Source organism: Panthera pardus, unplaced genomic scaffold (genome assembly GCF_024362965.1).
Source record: "Panthera pardus isolate Hobbes unplaced genomic scaffold, ASM2436296v1 HiC_scaffold_4, whole genome shotgun sequence".
NCBI lineage: Eukaryota > Metazoa > Chordata > Mammalia > Carnivora > Felidae > Panthera > Panthera pardus.
Window position 1 is genome coordinate 3,188,400 of NW_026526969.1, and position 17,962 is coordinate 3,206,361.

A 17,962-nucleotide genomic window follows, 5' to 3' on the forward strand; every position below is an offset into this window, starting at 1 on the left:
TAGACCATTATCTGTCAGGACCATATACGTAAAAATCCTCAATAAAGTATTAGCAAATCAAATCAAATCTAACAATGTATTTAAAAAATGATACACCATTACCAAGTAGTATTTCTGCCAGAAAAGCAAGGATGGTTCAACATTTGAATATCAATGAATGTAATCTATCATATCAGAAGGCTTAAAGAAGAAAAATCATGTAATTATATTAATAGATGCAGAAAAGAAGCTGTTGTCAAAATCCAATACCCACTCATAATAAAAAGGATCTTCCTCACCTTGAAAAGAATATCAACAAAATATCTATAGTTAATATCATAATTAATAATAAAATTCTCAAAGGTTTCTGGTGTTAGCTTAATAGCAAGGCAAGGATGTTTCCCCTCAGAATTCCTTTTCAACATCATACTGGAAGTCCTAGCTAATGCTATAAGATAAGAAAAGGAAATAACAGGTATACACATGAGAAGGAAAAAATACATCTGTTTTTGTTTTCAGATGATATGATCACCAATGTAAAAAATCCAAAAGACATTCCTAGAACTAATACGTGATTAGAGCAAGGTTGCAAGATACAAGGTTAATATTACAAAAATCAACCGCTTTCCTATATACCAGCAATGAACAAGTTGGTATCTGTAATTAAGATATTATCATTGACATAAGCACCCCCCCAAATGAAATATTTAGTTATGAGTCTAACAAGATGTATAACTTATACATAACTTATAACCTGTACAAAATTTATGTGTGGAAACTACAAAGTTCTCATAAAGGGGACCAAAGAAGAATTAAATTTATGGAGAGATATTCCATGTTCACGAATAAGATGACTCAATATTGTCCAGATGTCATTTCTTCCCAGCTTGATCTACAGATTCAATTGACTTCCAATCAAAATCCCAGCAAGATATTTTATGCATCTCGACAAACTGATTCTAAAGTTTACAGAGAGAGACAAAAGACCTCTGGGTCTTAGAATAGCTAAGTCAATGTTAGAAGAGCAAAGTTGAAGAACTGACATAACTCAACTTCTAGACTTATTAAGAATAAATGTCGACTAATGCACTTATTATTTATCTACAGCAACTGAGACACCATGGTATTAGTGACAAAAGAGACAAACAGACCACTGCAACAGAACAGCTCAGAAATAGATGTAAATGTAGTCAACTGATCTTTGACAAAGGAGCAAAGGAAATACAATGGAGCAAAGACCAGTCTTTTTGCCAAATGGTGGTGGGACAACTGGACATTCACACACAAAAATGAAAAACACAAAGAGTCTAAACCCAGACCTGACACCCCACACAAAAATTAACTCAAAAATATCAAAGACAAAAATACAAAATATAAAACTATAACATTCCTGAAAGATAACAGAGGAGAAAACCTATCTAAGCTTGGGCACAGCAACGACTTTTTAGATACAACACCTAAGGCACAACACATGAACTAAGTAACTGATAAGCTTAACTTCATTAAAAGGAAAAATTTCTGTTCTGTGAAAGATAATGTCAGGAGAATGAGAAGACAAACCACAGGCTGGGACAAAATATTTGGAGAAGACATAACTGACAATAGCCTGTTATGCAAACTATGTAACAAAACTCAGAAAACTCAATAGAAAGAACATGACAAGCCTCATTAACAGATAGGCAAGAGGCCTGAACAGGACACCTCACCCAAGAATATATACACATGGCAAGGAAGTACATCAAAAGATGTGCAACATTATGTCATTAGAAAATTGCATGTTACAACAGCCAGGTACTACTACACATCTATTACAGTGTAAAATTCCAAAACACTGACAATGCCGAAGCTGGCAAGGACAAAAGAGCCGAAGGAAATGTCATTCACTGCTAATGGGAATGCGAAGTGGTACAGCCACTTTGGAAGACAGTTTGGCAGTTTCTTCCAAAACTAAGCATACTGTTAACCATAAGATCTGGAAATTGTGCTCCTTGGTATTTATGCAAATGAGCTGAAAGCTTATGTGTACACCAAAACCTAGGACAGATGTTATCGCACCTTTATTTATAATAGCTATACTTTGAAAGCAACCAAGATGCCCTTTAGCAGTTGAACAGATATATGAACTGTGAACATCCAAACAATGTATGATTATTCAGCACTGAGGGAAAAAAAGAGATATCAGGCCATAAAAAGACCTGGAGGAACCTGAAATTCATGTCACTAAGTGAAGGAAACCAATCTGAAAAATCTACAGACTGTATCATTTCCAACTATATGGCATTCTGAAAAAGGCAAACGATGGAGACAGTAGAAATGTGGAGATACTGGTTGCCAGGGGTTAATGGGAAGAGAGGAATATAAGTAGGTGGAACAAGGAGGATTTTTAGGGCAGTGAGACTACTTGGTATGATAGTATCATGGTGGATACATGTCATTTGTCAAAACCTAAAAAGTGTGCAACACGAAGCGTGAACGTTAACGTAAACCATGGGCTTTGGGTGATAATGATGTACCAGCGTAGGTTCATCAATTATAACAAATGTACCCCACGATGCGGGACGTCATTGGCGAATATATGTGAGCCACAGGTAACAGCCACACTCTGTACTTTCAGTTCAGTTTTTCTGTAAATCTTTGTGCTAAAAAGTAAAGTTTATTAAACCACCACCACCACCACAACAAAAACAAAAACCAAAAAATAAAACTGAAGCCTTCCCAGGAAAGAGTTTTCAGAAAGTTGTGGCCTAGTCTAGTCCACTCCCTTGCATGGGAGAGTAGGGCTTTATTTAAATTGGCCTATACATATTATGAGGTGTGAATATTAAACAAAACACTTACATAACCTTTTTGTCGGATGGGAAAGACCAAAGTTTTATGCTTTGGTGAAACGAGAAGGATTCATGTGCTTTAATGTCTAGTTAGGGAGGTAAAACAAAGACAGAGACAGAACTTACCCTTTGGCCTATGTTCCTGAAAGGTTAAGGAAAAGAAAAATAAAAGCCAATGCTATTTCCCTATTGCTCAATGTGAAATAAGTATTCGGTTATTGGCAGGATAGTTTTCTGTTATGAAGTTCAATTCTCAACTTGAATTCTTCCCCTAGTTGTAGGACTTTGGAAAAGATACCGTTTCCAACGCTCATTTGTTTTCATTCACAAAATGACTTAGACAAATGGTCCCGGAATGTGCATGGTCTCTTGATCAGTTGGACAGCATCGCTACCAACATATCCACAGATGGGCTGACACTGAAAGACCCCTTTGAAGAGCACCTTGATCTGACCCTCATTTGGAAGATGAAAAAAAAAATAATGTAATTTCATGACCCAACCACTTTAGAATTTGCAATAATTTCAAAAATAAACTTATTATCTCTTCTGCATTCAAAATTTAAATATGTGTCACAATTCAAGAACTCGACATTTCGGATGCAACCGTATTATAACACAGACCTATTATAAATAATAGCAAGTTTTTCGTTTATCTCCTTTTTCTAATTATTACTCATGCATATCTGTTATGACATGAATACTGTATCAAATTGCACCTCTTTTATAGTGTGTCCTTTTATCTATTTTAGATAATACTGCTTGTTCACATATCTTAGAATAATTTGAAGAGGCTTGGCTATGAATACCCACATCACAACAGAATCTATGATAAGTATATTTTAATAGTCAATTACTTTGTAATTCTGCAGCAGAACAAAGGTGTGCATTCGATAGTGTCCAGTTAATTTTTTTTAACTGGGTAAGATGACTACAAAGGAAAAAAGAGACAGTATACTAAGCATGTCCACAGACTGTCTCAAAGCCCTTTCCAAATGTATGTATGGATAAACGAAACAAAGGAAGAATGTCTGGTTTTATTTTTGAGGCTCAGAAAAAAAAAAAAATCAGCAAAGGAAATAAATACCCAGAGTCTGTAACAAGCCAGATAGCGCATATCAAATCCCATGAAGAAGAGACATCGCAAAAAGAGCAATGAGGAAAACCTAGCAGCGCTGATACTTTGTTGTCAACAACCTGGATGAAGATGGAAAAATCACACTTCCGGCAATGGGCGGGGTTCACCAGCACAGTGCCAAGAAGAAGCAATGATGTATCAGATGGCAGACACAGGTTAGCACACTACATTCACCAAGATGAGCTTCAACGATACACGCATGTATGTGTCTGTGCGTAATCGTTCCACGTATGGAAAAGACACACCTGTTAGTTAACTGTAATCAAAAGAACAGGGAGGTGTAGAAGGCAAGAAAAGTGGCATGATCTTCAGCTACGCCAACTAAAGGGGCAGTTTCTAGGATGACAGAGGTCATCGTTCTAACAATACTTAGTTTTGCGAGTTAAGTTTCAGACTGGCAGTCAGACAAGGTGACATGTGACATCCCTTCTGACTCAGAGGTTCTTTTTTTTTTAATTTTTTTTAACATTTACTTATTTTTGAGACAGAGAGAGAGAGAGAGCATGAATAGGGGAGGGTCAGAGAAAGAGGGAGACACAGAATCTGAAACAGGCTCCAGGCTCTGAGCTGTCAGCACAGAGCCCGACGCGGGGCTTGAACCCACAGACCGTGAGATCATGACCTGAGCCGAAGTCGGACGCTTAACCGACTGAGCCACCCAGGCGCCCCATGACTCAGAGGTTCTATAACTCTAAGTCTATTAAGGTAAAGCCAAAATAACAGATCTACTTTAATGACCGAACTGAAAGCTGGTGATTTACAAACAGATGAAAATAACTTGTGACTCTATTATGCGTCTTTCCAAACGCAGCTTAAGACTTCCATTTGGTTATGATGCCTACCTGCTTAATGTCTGACTAGAAAAACATATTAGCTTCTGTAGTTTCCTTTGCTTCCTAGAATGTTCTAGTATTAATGCTCCTTTTGTTCAGAGAAATCAGGTTTTTGTATCATCGCTAGTTGTGTTACAAAGTTATTTTTCAAATGTATTTCAAATAAATTATGAAGGAACCAAATTTCTTGTCTCTTTTGGGTTGAGAATTGAGATGCCAACTTCCCTCGACTTTCTCTGCACAAGACACAGCCCTGCCTTCCCTTGGCAAAGTCAGGCCTATTTCTCACCAGGGTAGGAAAAAGTAGGTTACAGTTAGGATCCTCTTGCAAAAGGTAAAATGTGAATGTTCTCTCTAGGGACTGAAATGGAACCAGAATTCTTGGGAGTAAAAAAGAGAATGATGGTACACTGTAGGCTTAGGTGAGTTCTTGGTGGGTCTCTGTAATGCTACCTGCATGATTCAGTCTCTCCTCAATTTGCTTCTGTGGCAGGCTAGCTGTACACATAGTCATTTGTTGGTCTGGGCAAGATTTTATGAGATGTGATGAATGTATGAAATATTAGGAGTATACTAGGAACCACAGCTGTTACGCCTTGCTGCATTGTTAATGGCTCCTTAAAATCAGAGGCCACTACACACAGCAGCACATTTAGACAGGAAACACTGCAATTATCTGGCTTCACCACTCCATTGCAAATCTGCTAGTACATTACAGTTTATAAGCCCTAATAGACAGTCATCACCTTTGGCAATGCTTCTACTTGAGAAAAGCCACAATCTGGATTTATTACAAGACAGTTGTCAATGGAGACTGATAGGTTTCTTCTTTTTTTCTTTTCTTTTCCTTTTTCTTTTCCATTCTGTTTTTTTTTTTTTTTTTTTCCATCCTGCAAACCAGGCATCAAAGATTTCAGAGCAGAAATTAAGTGTAGTATAAGGCAGGCCCCTTTAAACATGACTGTTAGTGAAGCTAATTACTACAGGAAAATTGGAGATCATTCATTAGCCTAGCAAGCAAATTAAGGTTTGTTAACAGTGATTTATAATGCCAAGCCTTGGGTAACTGTGCTGGTCCTTTCACATATATGTGTATAGGACCTGACAGTTTATTAACTGTGCCATATCTAAACAGCTTGTCACCAGGGTGCTTTTGTTAAAATGACATTGTATTTTAAATGGATAAACATTTTTACATGAGCAAAATGCATTTTAAATGTTTGGCTTCTGAAGTCAAGTATCAGGAGATAGGTGAAGTGTCTCAAGCTATCTAAGCTTCCAATAACTCTTGTTTACTGCTGGAGCTGACTATAGGAAAATGTGACACTGGGAGTTAAAATAGCACTTTTCCTCTTTAACAAGCCCCAGTTGTGTTTTTTAACCTCTTTTCAAATGATACTCCTGGTGTTTCACAAAGCTGTAAGTTTCTTACGCAATGGATAGGGAGGCATCTAATTTACAATTTCAGGAAAAATATTTTTTTAAAGGAGTTAAGCAAAGGAATGAGTCCTTTGACCTGAGATTCTGATTGATAGCCCATAAGACTCCAGGGCAGTTAAATCTATCAAAAATAAAGGTTGTGTGTGTAGTCAGAGTAAACCCTGGTATTTCATACTGCCCGTGGCTCATTTTATATATAGCTCATGCCAACTAATTCCACATTTCTATAAACTGGAAATCTTCAACAAGAATAGGACAACGTCTTTGAAGCCAGCATTAGAAAAAGAAAAAAAAAAAAAAGGAAAGGAAAGGAAAAGGAAAAGGAAAAGGAAAAGGAAGAGAAGGGGAAGGAAATGGGAAGGGAAGAAAGAGGAAATAAAGTGACTTTCTGAATTCCATGACAGTGGCCTGTCCATTCCCTCTGGGATTGTGGATACACACTGCTAAACGGTCTTTGCTGAATCACCTCTGTGACTGACAAGATACACTAGCCATGCAAGAGAACGAGAGTAAAGCCTCAATATTTCTATGGGCTACACCCTGAGTAACACAAATATAAAACATTATTCATTATTAATTTCCGAGAAAGGCAGACTTGGCCACTCAACTGCAATGTGGACTTCTTTCACTGCTGACACTGAAAAGCAGTGTTCATTAGGTACTAAGGGGCCCATGGCCTTGCCTTCTATGGTTCAAAGGAGAGCAAAGAGAGGCAGCAAAACCGATCACAAGCACTGGCCCCACATGGCAAACATTTAGGTGTAAGGTAGCCAGAATCATGGATCTTGGCATATCAGAACCAAAGGCCTTTAGTAAGCAATTAACTAGTCCTGTGACTTGTAACACCTTCTTTTTTTCCAAAATGATTTATATTTTCCAAATCTGAGGGGTCAGGAGAGGGCTGGAGGGGACAGGAAGACCAGGCCCAGGGCTATTTCCCCACATCCATCAGGAGCACCTGCACTTTGTTCTTATCTCCTCAATTAGAGTTCGCAACAGCCAACAACAAAGACTCCTGTGGACAGCAGATGTTTAAAAATACCTGGCCTATTTCCCAATGGAAATGCTCAGAAGACAAGAGTGTGGAGGGGTGAGTGGTAACTAGAAATACCATCTGATCCTTTCTCATCCGACTACCCTGTTCACCAAATTTCTCAATTCCTTTGTACCGCATGAAAAAGTTGAAACTAAAACTGTGGAGCTAGAAGACAATTTCCTCAGGGTGAGCTGGAAGAGGCCTCTCACTGTGCAGATCCTGCAAAGGATGAAATGTCTACAAACCAGAACTGAAACTGTAACGTTCACATCGTTGGGGTATGTTGCTCATGGCTCACTGATCCTGTTCCCAAAATGAAGAGTAATCATACCCCGTCAAAAACAGAAAAAAAGAAAAGGAAAGGAAAGGAAAGGAAAGGAAAGGAAAGGAAAGGAAAGGAAAGAAAAGGAAAGGAAAGAAAAAGAAAAGAAGGAAGGAAGGAAGGAATGAAGAAAGAAAGAAAGAAAGAAAGAAAGAAAGAAAGAAAGAAAGAAAGAAAGAAAAACGGAAAATACAATGATATTTTTAGTCTAAGGGTCCTGAAATTAGGGTTTACTGGTGACTATGCAGAGGAGCCTGTCCAAACAGAGATACTCAGTCCAGATATACACTGACCATTCAGGGTAACTAAGATTAATTCTGTGGTTTCTAGTCTTATCAAAACACCTACTTCAGTGTAGATTTGGATTTTGTTACTTTGTAACAGAAAATTATAGTTCAGGATAGTATTTATTTATTTTTAATTTTTTTTTAATGTTTTTATTTTTGAGACAGAGACAGATCGCAAGCAGGGGAGGAGCAGAGAGAGAGGGAAACACAGAATTAGAAGCAGGCTCCAGGCTCTGAGCTGTCAGCACAGAGCCCGACGCAGGGCTCGAACTCACAGACTGTGAGATCATGACTTGAGCTGAAGTCGGACACTCAACAAACTGAGCCACCCAGGCGTCCCCAGGATAGTATTTTTTAATGTTTATTTATTTTTGAGAGAGAGAGAGAGAGAGAGAGAGAGCAAGAGAGAGAGAAAGAACAAATGAACACGATCGGGTGAGGGGCAGAAAGACAAAGAATCCCAAGCAGGCTCCACACTGTAAGCATGGAGCTTGACGTAGGGCTCAAACCCATGAACCATGAGATCATGACCTGAGCCCAAATTGAGCCGGATGCTTAACCAAATGGGCCTCCCAGGTGCTCCTCAGGCTAGTATTTTAAAGGTTATAGTTCAAACTCATGGTAACTTTTTACCACTGGGAAGAGCAATTGATTTCATTTACCCAAATGTTTCTGCATAGTAAATAGATCATTTCAAAATCACCCAACTCCTTCCCTGGCTTTGTTCCATATTCCCTATAATTAACCTGACACAGGGCTTGATCTCACAAAGTGTGGGATCATGACCTGAGCCGAAATCAAGAGTCGGATGCTTGACTGATTGAGCCACCCAGGTGCCCCCTAAGATATTTTATGATAAGCATAAGGCTGAGTTTTAAGGACATACTGAAATTCTCACATGTTTTAACACAGATTTCAATTTGCATGGCAATGTTTTGTTCTTCCCATTATTTTGGCCACCTCCCTAAGCCACCATTGAAGATATACACACACCAAAACTTCTGACTCCCTACTCTAACTTCCAAACTCACCACCTTCCTAAAATCCAACTTCTCCTTCTTGGGATTCCTATTCCAAATAAAAGTAGCATCACGGTCATCAATTCTGGGCTTCACATCTTTCTTATTTTTAACAGATCAGTAGCATCAAGTCCATATCTACCTATAAATCATTCCCTATAATTAACCAACCCAAGTCCAGCCTTTTTCCAGAAACATGATACAGTCAAAGCAATTCCACACAATGTGGAATTCCATTCTCTGTGCTCTTACCTTTGTTGCCTCAAACTTTGTTCCACCTTTTTCTTTATCTGTTGAGAATCTCAATATCCATTAAGTTCTGCACAACTTAATCCTCCTATAATTCATAATTGACCCTTATAAATACTTACATCTTATTTACCTTAAGAACAAAGAAAAGATGTTTAATATATATTTAACAATTAAAATGCACTGTACTCTCCATCTGGTGTGCTGTTTTCTAACTCAATCTTTATCAATGAATCCAAATGACCCAAAACTACTGGAGATCTCTGATGGAACTGAGATTTTTTAAGAAATTTCCATTATAATGGAAACTTGTCAGTAAATAAATAATGGCCAAGAATTCATTTACCCAGAGTTAATTATTAATAAATATAAATATTAGAGTCTTATTTGGGAGACATGTTAAAATACTCAGGATCATTTATCTTTAAGCATTTGACAGGTTATGATTAAATACTCGAATTACAAAATTCTCTCCCAGCAATACCAGCAAGTACTGGCAGGTGGGGAGGAAGATGACTCTGCATGGGGTTGCAATCAAGACCAGGTAGATATAGGTGCATTTGTAAACTTAAAACCCAGAGAAACATTATAAAGGGGAAGAATGTCAGGTTCTCTGTAGAGCCTAAATGCACTTAATTTAAAAAAATTTTGTATAACTTTATTCATTTTTGAGAGACAAGAGAGACACAGCGTGAGCAGGGGTGGGGCAGAGGGACAGGGAGACACAGAATCGGAAGCAGGCTCCAGGCTCTGAGCTGTCCGCACAGAGCCCGACATGGGCTCAAACTCATGGACTGCGAGATCATGACCTGAGCTGAAGTCAGACACTCAACTGATTGAACCACCCGGGCGCCCCTAAATCCACTTCTTTAAATGCGAAGTATCAAAAATATTAAAAGCATCACAGAGGAAGGAAAGGAACTGGGTGGTTTAGGGAAGACTAAATTCCTTGAGAGGGTCCACTGATTTTTCACATCTGTAACCTATCACCTAGAACAGTGCCTGATGGAGAAGGTGCTTAGTACTCAGTGAAAGACAAAAAGTCAGAAGTGTCTGTTAAAAGAAAAGCCCAGTCTTGAAAAACAAACAAACAAAACAAAAAAACGCCCACATTATTCGAAGAAAAACAGGAGATATTTCAGGGTCTGTAGTCAAAAACTTAGAAGATGGCAACGAATTTAATCCTTTTATGACCGTATAGCTCTGATGGAAAGCCACAGGTGAATATTTTGCACCCATTGCCTGTTACCAACATTACAAACACAATTTCTTAAGTAGTAAGACTGCACAGGAATGCACACATCCCATGTTAAGACATGTACCACCACACAATTCCCCTTTATCATATAAAGTGGTAGTTTTAATCATTAGGTAGTAGTGTGTTAGTTTCCTTGATAATCTTAAAGTATGTATATTGATAGATGTGAGGCAACTGAGGAAAATTAAAGTTACTATTTGGTAACAATTATGAAAATATCTCTGGATGACTGAAGTTTACAAAAGCGGGATCCAAGCTATTTGAGACTATGGGCCTAAGACACTTAGATTCACACCTGGAAGAAGGCTGAAAGTTGTCCAGAGAAGCAGGCAGGACACATGACCAGAACAAAGGAAAGCTTCCTTTACACCAGGGGTCAGGTTCAGCCTGACAAGTCAGTCAACTCCTACACCAACAGTGGCTACCAACTACTGGCAGATGGAGTCCAGGGCTTGTAAAGAACGAGTCCAGAACCTTCCTGTGATGACACATCAGACCACTGGCAACCAGGAGATGTTTTTACTGGTCTTGTCACTCTACTGACTTCGCTTACTTCACTCAGGTACACTAGGGTAATTACTCTCCTTTTTGGTGTCAGAGAGCAGCAAATACATGACACAACCTCGTAACACCTGAACGTATTGAACAGATCTTTCCTACCCTCCAGCCCAAACTCAAGAGCTGTTTGCAGTCTTTAAATGACTCAGGTCTGAGGAAGAAAATAAACAAATGGCTTTAAGAGACAAATTAAACAACCATAATACATGGACAGCCTAGAATGGTTCATTCCAACATCATGGTGATCATAGAGGATCACAGACAATGAACTCCATATTTGTTTTTTGTTCACACGTGTAGTAAAGTGGTATACAGCTGACCAAACACACAGTTACAGGCTCCTCAGAAAGGGACAAGAATATAGCAAGAATCAAGTATTCCTGACCTATAGCTACAAATTCCAAAATTTCCTTCTTGCATCACTAATTTCTTGTGGTAATCCTCTACCAACCACAACATCACACAGCCACTTAATGACAGCAAGTTTTGTCCATCACACACTATAATGGGAATAACTGGCTATTAATGAGAGCTGTTCTGTGTGCATGAAACACCTTGTCTCATTTAGAATTCACAACTCTATTAGGTGGGTGCAGACTCTCAAACATCAAATAACCTGCCCAAGGTCACACAAGTAGTCTTCAGATCATTCTGTCTCTAAGTTCTTAATTATCCACTATGCACAATAACACTTCAAATACAAGTATAAGAAGAGAATATAGCCCAAAACATTTAAATTAAAATGAAAACGTGTTCACTGCATTAAGGTTTAAAAAAAAAAAAAAAAAGAAAGAAAGAAAAACCCTACACACTCCAACAAGTTTTGGTACTCTTGCCAAAAATAAAAAAGCAAAAAAAAGCAAATAGATTCCAACCAGTCTATACTTCCATTTATATTTAGAACATGAGCTGGGCTTGAGTATGCAATGAATATATATGTGTGTCTCTCTGTGTGTATAACACCCACATTATTCAAAAGCTCCCAAAAATGTGAAAAGTTTGTTCCAATCCTTCTTTATTTTGTCTACTTTAAGAATCCTTTGCAATATGCTTATGTAAATACTGATTTTAGCTGCTGTTCTCATTTCTCAAATCTTCAGCTTATAAATGAATTGGAAAAGTAACAGACCTAAGCAGACATCTTTGGAACACAAAACCAAAGAGATATAAACAAATATGACTAAAAAGAAAACAAAGGGTTCTTCTTTAAATTTTCTTAACTTATCACTACTGATAAATGAAAAGAACTGAAGGAAGGCAGAATATACTGGCTATGGACACGGGGTGTGGGCTGGCACACGCGTATGCCTGTGTGTGTGTGCGCGTGTACTCCAGTGGGGATTCATTTCATTAGCACACACAATGATCAGCATTTTACCTTAGTTCACTAAAAGCTCTATGAGAGCATAAAATCTAAATGAAAGAAAATCCTGAAGTTAGACTAATGCTGGGGCATGGGAGAGTATTTAAAAAGAGTTCCAGGTTGTTAAACCCAATAGGTGAGTGCCTTCAGTTTTCTTATACCAGAGTTCACATTATGGTTCAATAGCATTAATAGCTCTGTGACTCTGCAGGTGATTTGCCTCCGTCCACACTTGAAAGAGATGCTGAAAAGAATTAAGGATAGAGTCGACATCTCACTTACCTGATGCTGAGCCTTCATTACAGACATAAGTAAAGGCTAATATGAAATCATAGATCATAAAGCACAGTGCAAAGAACATGTTAACGCAAAACTACTATAAGTTGTGCATATACTATTTCCACCTAGAAGCATAAAACTCACCAATGCTGATGTTGGCACCTGAAATCAAGTATTATATTTGCTATCGTTGGAATGAAAATTGAAACAGAAGACACTTTTTGATGAGAATTTGGCAGTAGTATCAATGGATTTTGCACTTTGATAACACAATAATCCCATTATTGGAAACACATTCTAAGTAGAGCATTTTTGTCATAGTTGAGAGCTGAACATGCATCTGGGACGTATCTTTTCCATGTAAGCTAATAATACTACAGATTTTTTTATGTAAGCAAAGCAATACTAAGAGCAATTTCACCAAGAGACAAACTTTTATACTCATCCAACAGAGCGTGAATGTAAAAATCATTTTAGATTCATAACTGCAGACTCTTCTCATAAGTGTGTATTATTAAGGAATAAAAAATAAACACTCCTGAAATGAGAAAAATAAGTGACAAAAAGCATAATAAACTTCTTGATGTTTCTAGAGATGACTTTCTTCTTTCAGGGTGATCATACTGACAACAGAAAAAAATACCAGGAACGTTCAGTCTCAAAGTGATCAAGGGCTAAGTTAGTGGTTTTGGCCTTGCTCTACTGAAGAAAGCCAAGAGGGATAATTTAGCTTTTGGACAGAGAAGAGACACTGGCAGTCTCCAGATTTTACTTCCAGCATCTCAACCCACATCCAGCCTGGTGTGAAGGCATGGCAGATGGGCTACTTCTGTTATTTCGACTGCTTCAGCATCCTGCTTGTTTCTGGAAGCATGAATATTCAGTCACAATACGGAGCAAGCAAAAGCGTGCTGACTGTATTAAACAGGTACCAAAAAATCTTTATCCTTCTCCTTTTTCTCATTATCATAGATTAAGATAAAAAAAAATCAACATTTAGAAAATGCTACTTCTGCCAAGCTTGGAAAAGACTTATCATTCAATGAAATGATGCTGGTTTTCATATATTTAATGTTATCAAGAGAAATGTGTGGGCAGAAGAAAACCAGCATAATTAGCATTTTAGGGGAAAGGAATTTAAAGGCAACTAAACTGAATCAGTAATTATTTTCCACTTTGTTTTATTTTCATTATTTCATTATTTTCTCAGAAAATGCTGAGCAGGCAGAGTAACAATGCTCATCATTCAGAAATGCTTCCTTTAAATACCACCAAAAAAAAAAAAAAAAAAAAAAAGACCCTCCACACTGGCATGTTTTCCTGTTGTGTAAATAATGCCTATTTGTAACTCTTGTTTACTTATATCTTGAAAAAGATTATTGAATCCAAAAAGGGTAATTTTGCTATAAATAAAAGAAATGAAGTGACAATTTCTCTATGAGAGAATTATCTATGAGATAATCCCTGAGGTAGGACACCATCCCACCCCTCCCAAAGGACAAAGAAATGTCTAGAAATAACATAATACACTTATATTTGCTAAAATGAGGAGTTCCATGATTGCTTAAAGGAAATCTAAAGGCCACGTACTCAGACTGTAAGGGAAAACATCCATTAAACCACCACCTCTCACCAAAATAATTTTTTAAAGAAGGCAATTCCCTACATATGTGGGAAAGTTCTTTAAGAGATCTTACAAGTGGGGGCACCTGGCTGGCCAAGTTGGGGGAACGTCCAACTGTTGATCTCAGGGTTGTAGACTGGAGCCCCATGTAGGGTGTGGAGACTACTTAAACATAAAAATCTTTTAAAGAAAAAAAAAGAGAGAGATCTTAAAAGTGAGTAAAAACCTCAGGGCATAATCTGAATTCCATCCTCCACATGACATGGCACTTGTCACTAAAAAAAAACAAAACCATTTATGTAGGAAAGTGGCCTGAGCCAATCAGGTCTCCTTTACACTGCCAGGTGAGAAGGAAATGTACTGGCTACGAGACCCACATCTCAGACTGACTCATGATCTACGAGGCCCGACAGGTTATGTCTTTTAAAAATAAAATAATCCTACTAAAAGGATGGCTATCAGTCTGCTCTTTAGGACTGAGAGGGGACTTCTTAGGTTTTTTTTTTTTTCACATCCTAATGAGCGAACATTATAGAAGTAAATCAATGCCAACGCAAGGCACACATGTGCAAGTTGAGATAAACTTACGAAGTAGCCTGTTCCCAAGCTGGAAGGAGCTGAACTCTGCAATAAAGCATAAAGACAAAGTGGAAAATCAGCAATGGTTTTTAACACGTTCCAATCCACACAGCTCATTACCAGCCCTTTGTGGGTTTTTCATCACTACATCACATCACTAGTGTATGCTGCCCCTTGTCATCTGCTACTGATACAAACACCGTGTTGGCTTAATTTTCCCCTTTACATCTCTCAACAACTCAGAGATGCTAACGTGCTATTTACTGAATTCCAAGCTTCTGCGGTGGACGTAATTGCCAATTTATTTGACAGGCAGCTGGGTAATGAATTAATGATGGCATTTCGCCCTGCACTGAGACTAAACAGACACGCATCAGCCTGCCTCCCTGACTTGCTGACATTCAATGCCCTGGTCTCAAGCTACTCAGTTTTGTGGCCGCAAAGGGGCAGGCAAGAGGAAAAAGCCCAGACTGACTTGAAAATAAAAGCCCAGTGGGTTTGGATGACTTTTCCAGTGTATGACCTACTTGCCAGTTTATTCCCTAAAGGCATCAGTTAGTACACACAGAGCGCTTTTCAAAAATGAGACATTTTGTAAACATAATTAGTAGAATAAAATGCAAAGAATGTGTGGGTAAAGGGAAGCCATGAAAAGCAACATTTTTCTGAAGGTTTTAGTCACAAGAATTATCAATTTAGGCTTCCATAGTTCTGACACACAGAAGACTAAAACAAATAATATTAATTCTGAAAGGCTTGAAGGGCACCATTTCTTTGGGCAAAGAGGCCCAAAAGAGAACTTGGGTTTTGTTTTAGACTTGTCTGTGATTCATGCTTGTTTGTACTTCTGGGGTTTTTTTGCTTAAAACCTCCCATTACAAATTCTTTAATTTTTAGTATCCTTTTTGTGAACAAGAAAGGCCCTAAGTATAAATAAGCTTGAGACAAAAGGAATGCTAATGCTAAGACAGTCTCCTGGTCTTGGCTAAGTGTCCTTGCACTGGCAGGGCCTTTTCCCTGACTAGCTTGGATCAGGGGCTACCCCCTTCCTGGGGCAGGCTGACTTCCGCCTACAAGCAGTACTCACTCAGTTCATCCCTAGCTATTATTCCACCTACATGTTCTGTCCCTGCTCTGCAAACTACAGGTAGCAGGGACCATCTGGTTAACTCATCACTGCTTCCCCAGTGCTTGGCACACAGGATGCACTTAGTAAGTATTCGTTGAATTAATGTATAAATAAATAAGTGGATTGAATGGGGGGGAAAGAAGGCTTAGGTGAATTTAAAACCTCTGAAAATACAGTAGATGGGAATCTTCCTGACTTTAAACTGTTTCTGAGAAGGAAATACAGTGCTGGTAAGTATCAACAGCATCCACAACAAAAAAAGAACAGTACGCTCCAGGGCATTCCTAAATGCACTTCCCAAAGCAAAACTTTCTTCACCTTGATGTTTCAGAGAGACTCAGGGGGAATAAAGGACAATAGATGTGTGATCTTGCACACCGGACTTGGTTTAAAAAAATCTTGCTGCATTCCTGATCCCATAAATGGTACATAGGGAGATCCACTGTAGCCATGGAGACAGCTTCTCCTAGCAGTGATTAGCCATGTGACCGCATCACCTGTGTACAGCACCCACAGCCTTCCACGGAGCAGAGGAAGGCAAAAGCCAACTTAGGTCTCCACCACCCTGGAGTCATGCCCCTGGGAGGTAAACTCATTTTAGGATGAATTACTCAGAAAGAGCATGGGATTTGTTTATTTCAGGTTTTTTTCCCCTTCCTGCAAATGCATTTTATCCCAGAAGCAGAAGTACCCCTCCAAACCCACCTCCCACCCCCACATACATATCATCTTATTGTATACCAAAGAAAATTACATCCTTCAGGTCTCGGAAAGCTCTGTTATACTCATTTTGCATATATATTGTACATTACTCAGGGAGCTGGGTGGAGAAGAGGGCTTTGTTGTGCATATTTGTTCTGGCTATTGTTTATGCAGGTCTGACTGAATGAGGGAACAGTGGGTATCATTTCAATTTCTGATGTCAACATCAAATTACTTATTTAATTTCATGCCTGGCGAAGCATTGTATAGCTACACGCAGAATCATTTCACTTCATTTGTTATGCTGTGTTTTCGTGGCGATTGGCTTGCCTTCCAACTGACAGCTTTAATTACGACATGAATTTGATTGCACTGCCGAGGAATTAACATAATGCAACAAAGCATTTAAGCACCCTGCCTTATACCACCCCCCCCCACACACACATACAAATACAGACAGACACATGAAAGAACATAGACACTGTATCCTCCCGTGCATTAAAAGCCCATTAGAGTTTCAGTATTTGCTAGAAAGCATACAGAACCTTATGGTCAGAGGATACTCACATTTGTCAACCCACTGTACTCACCTCTTTTTCTATACAGAAAAAAGTTGGGGGCATTAAGCTGTGTTTTTGGGACCTGGCAAAAAATTCTGTAAAAAAATCCTTCTAATCTTTACCTTTACCAAACACCCATAGCATTGACATTTCTTCCCTGCCTACTCCCTTCTCCACCACATTTTTCTCGGCCAATTGCCAGCCCCCTTCAATCACTGGAGATTTTGAAAGAAATAACATCTCTGAAAGAGGTATCTTCTTGTCCATTACTACAACTTCAAGAATCTTGCTATGGCCTTGTATTCAGTGGGACACTATTCCTGGTCAACAATAAGACCTTCAGCGTCAGATAAAGATAACAGAAGTTCTGAGACCAGCCACAGGCAGGAGTCAGGGTTTCACTGCCAGCTCATGACACACATCACATCCCTTAGGCCTTGCTATCCAGAAGGTCCACAAGAGTCTCGATCATATGCCTAATCCAAGTTTGTATCTCAATACAGATGCAAGTATTTGAAAGCATTAACCTTTTTCCCAAGTCAGAAATTCCATGAACACCTGGAACCATGGGCAAAAACAGACTATGCTACAAAAATGAAATAGATGTCTAGAAACAGCCTTCCTATGATTTGAAATGCATTATGTTGGCTATTAATTTACAGATGTGCATTTAGGGATTGGCACCGATTTCTCATATAGGAAAGAGACAGACAGCAAGGTAAAAGGCCTAGGAAAGCAAAGAGGTTGTGATGCCCTGACCACTGAACACTTGATAGAATC

At 38.6% G+C, this 17,962-nt stretch overlaps 1 protein-coding gene across 6 annotated transcripts in view; it reads right to left on the minus strand.

Annotated features, from left to right (window-relative positions):
* Positions 1-17,962, minus strand: part of AUTS2 (activator of transcription and developmental regulator AUTS2) — a 1,113,825-nt gene that overhangs the window by 587,335 nt on the left and 508,528 nt on the right. For all 6 annotated transcript variants that reach the window (XM_053894094.1, XM_053894096.1, XM_053894093.1 and 3 more), the window contains one exon: positions 14,801-14,836. In XM_053894094.1, the coding sequence (XP_053750069.1) occupies positions 14,801-14,836 (36 nt within the window). The remainder of the gene's footprint in view (positions 1-14,800; positions 14,837-17,962) is intronic.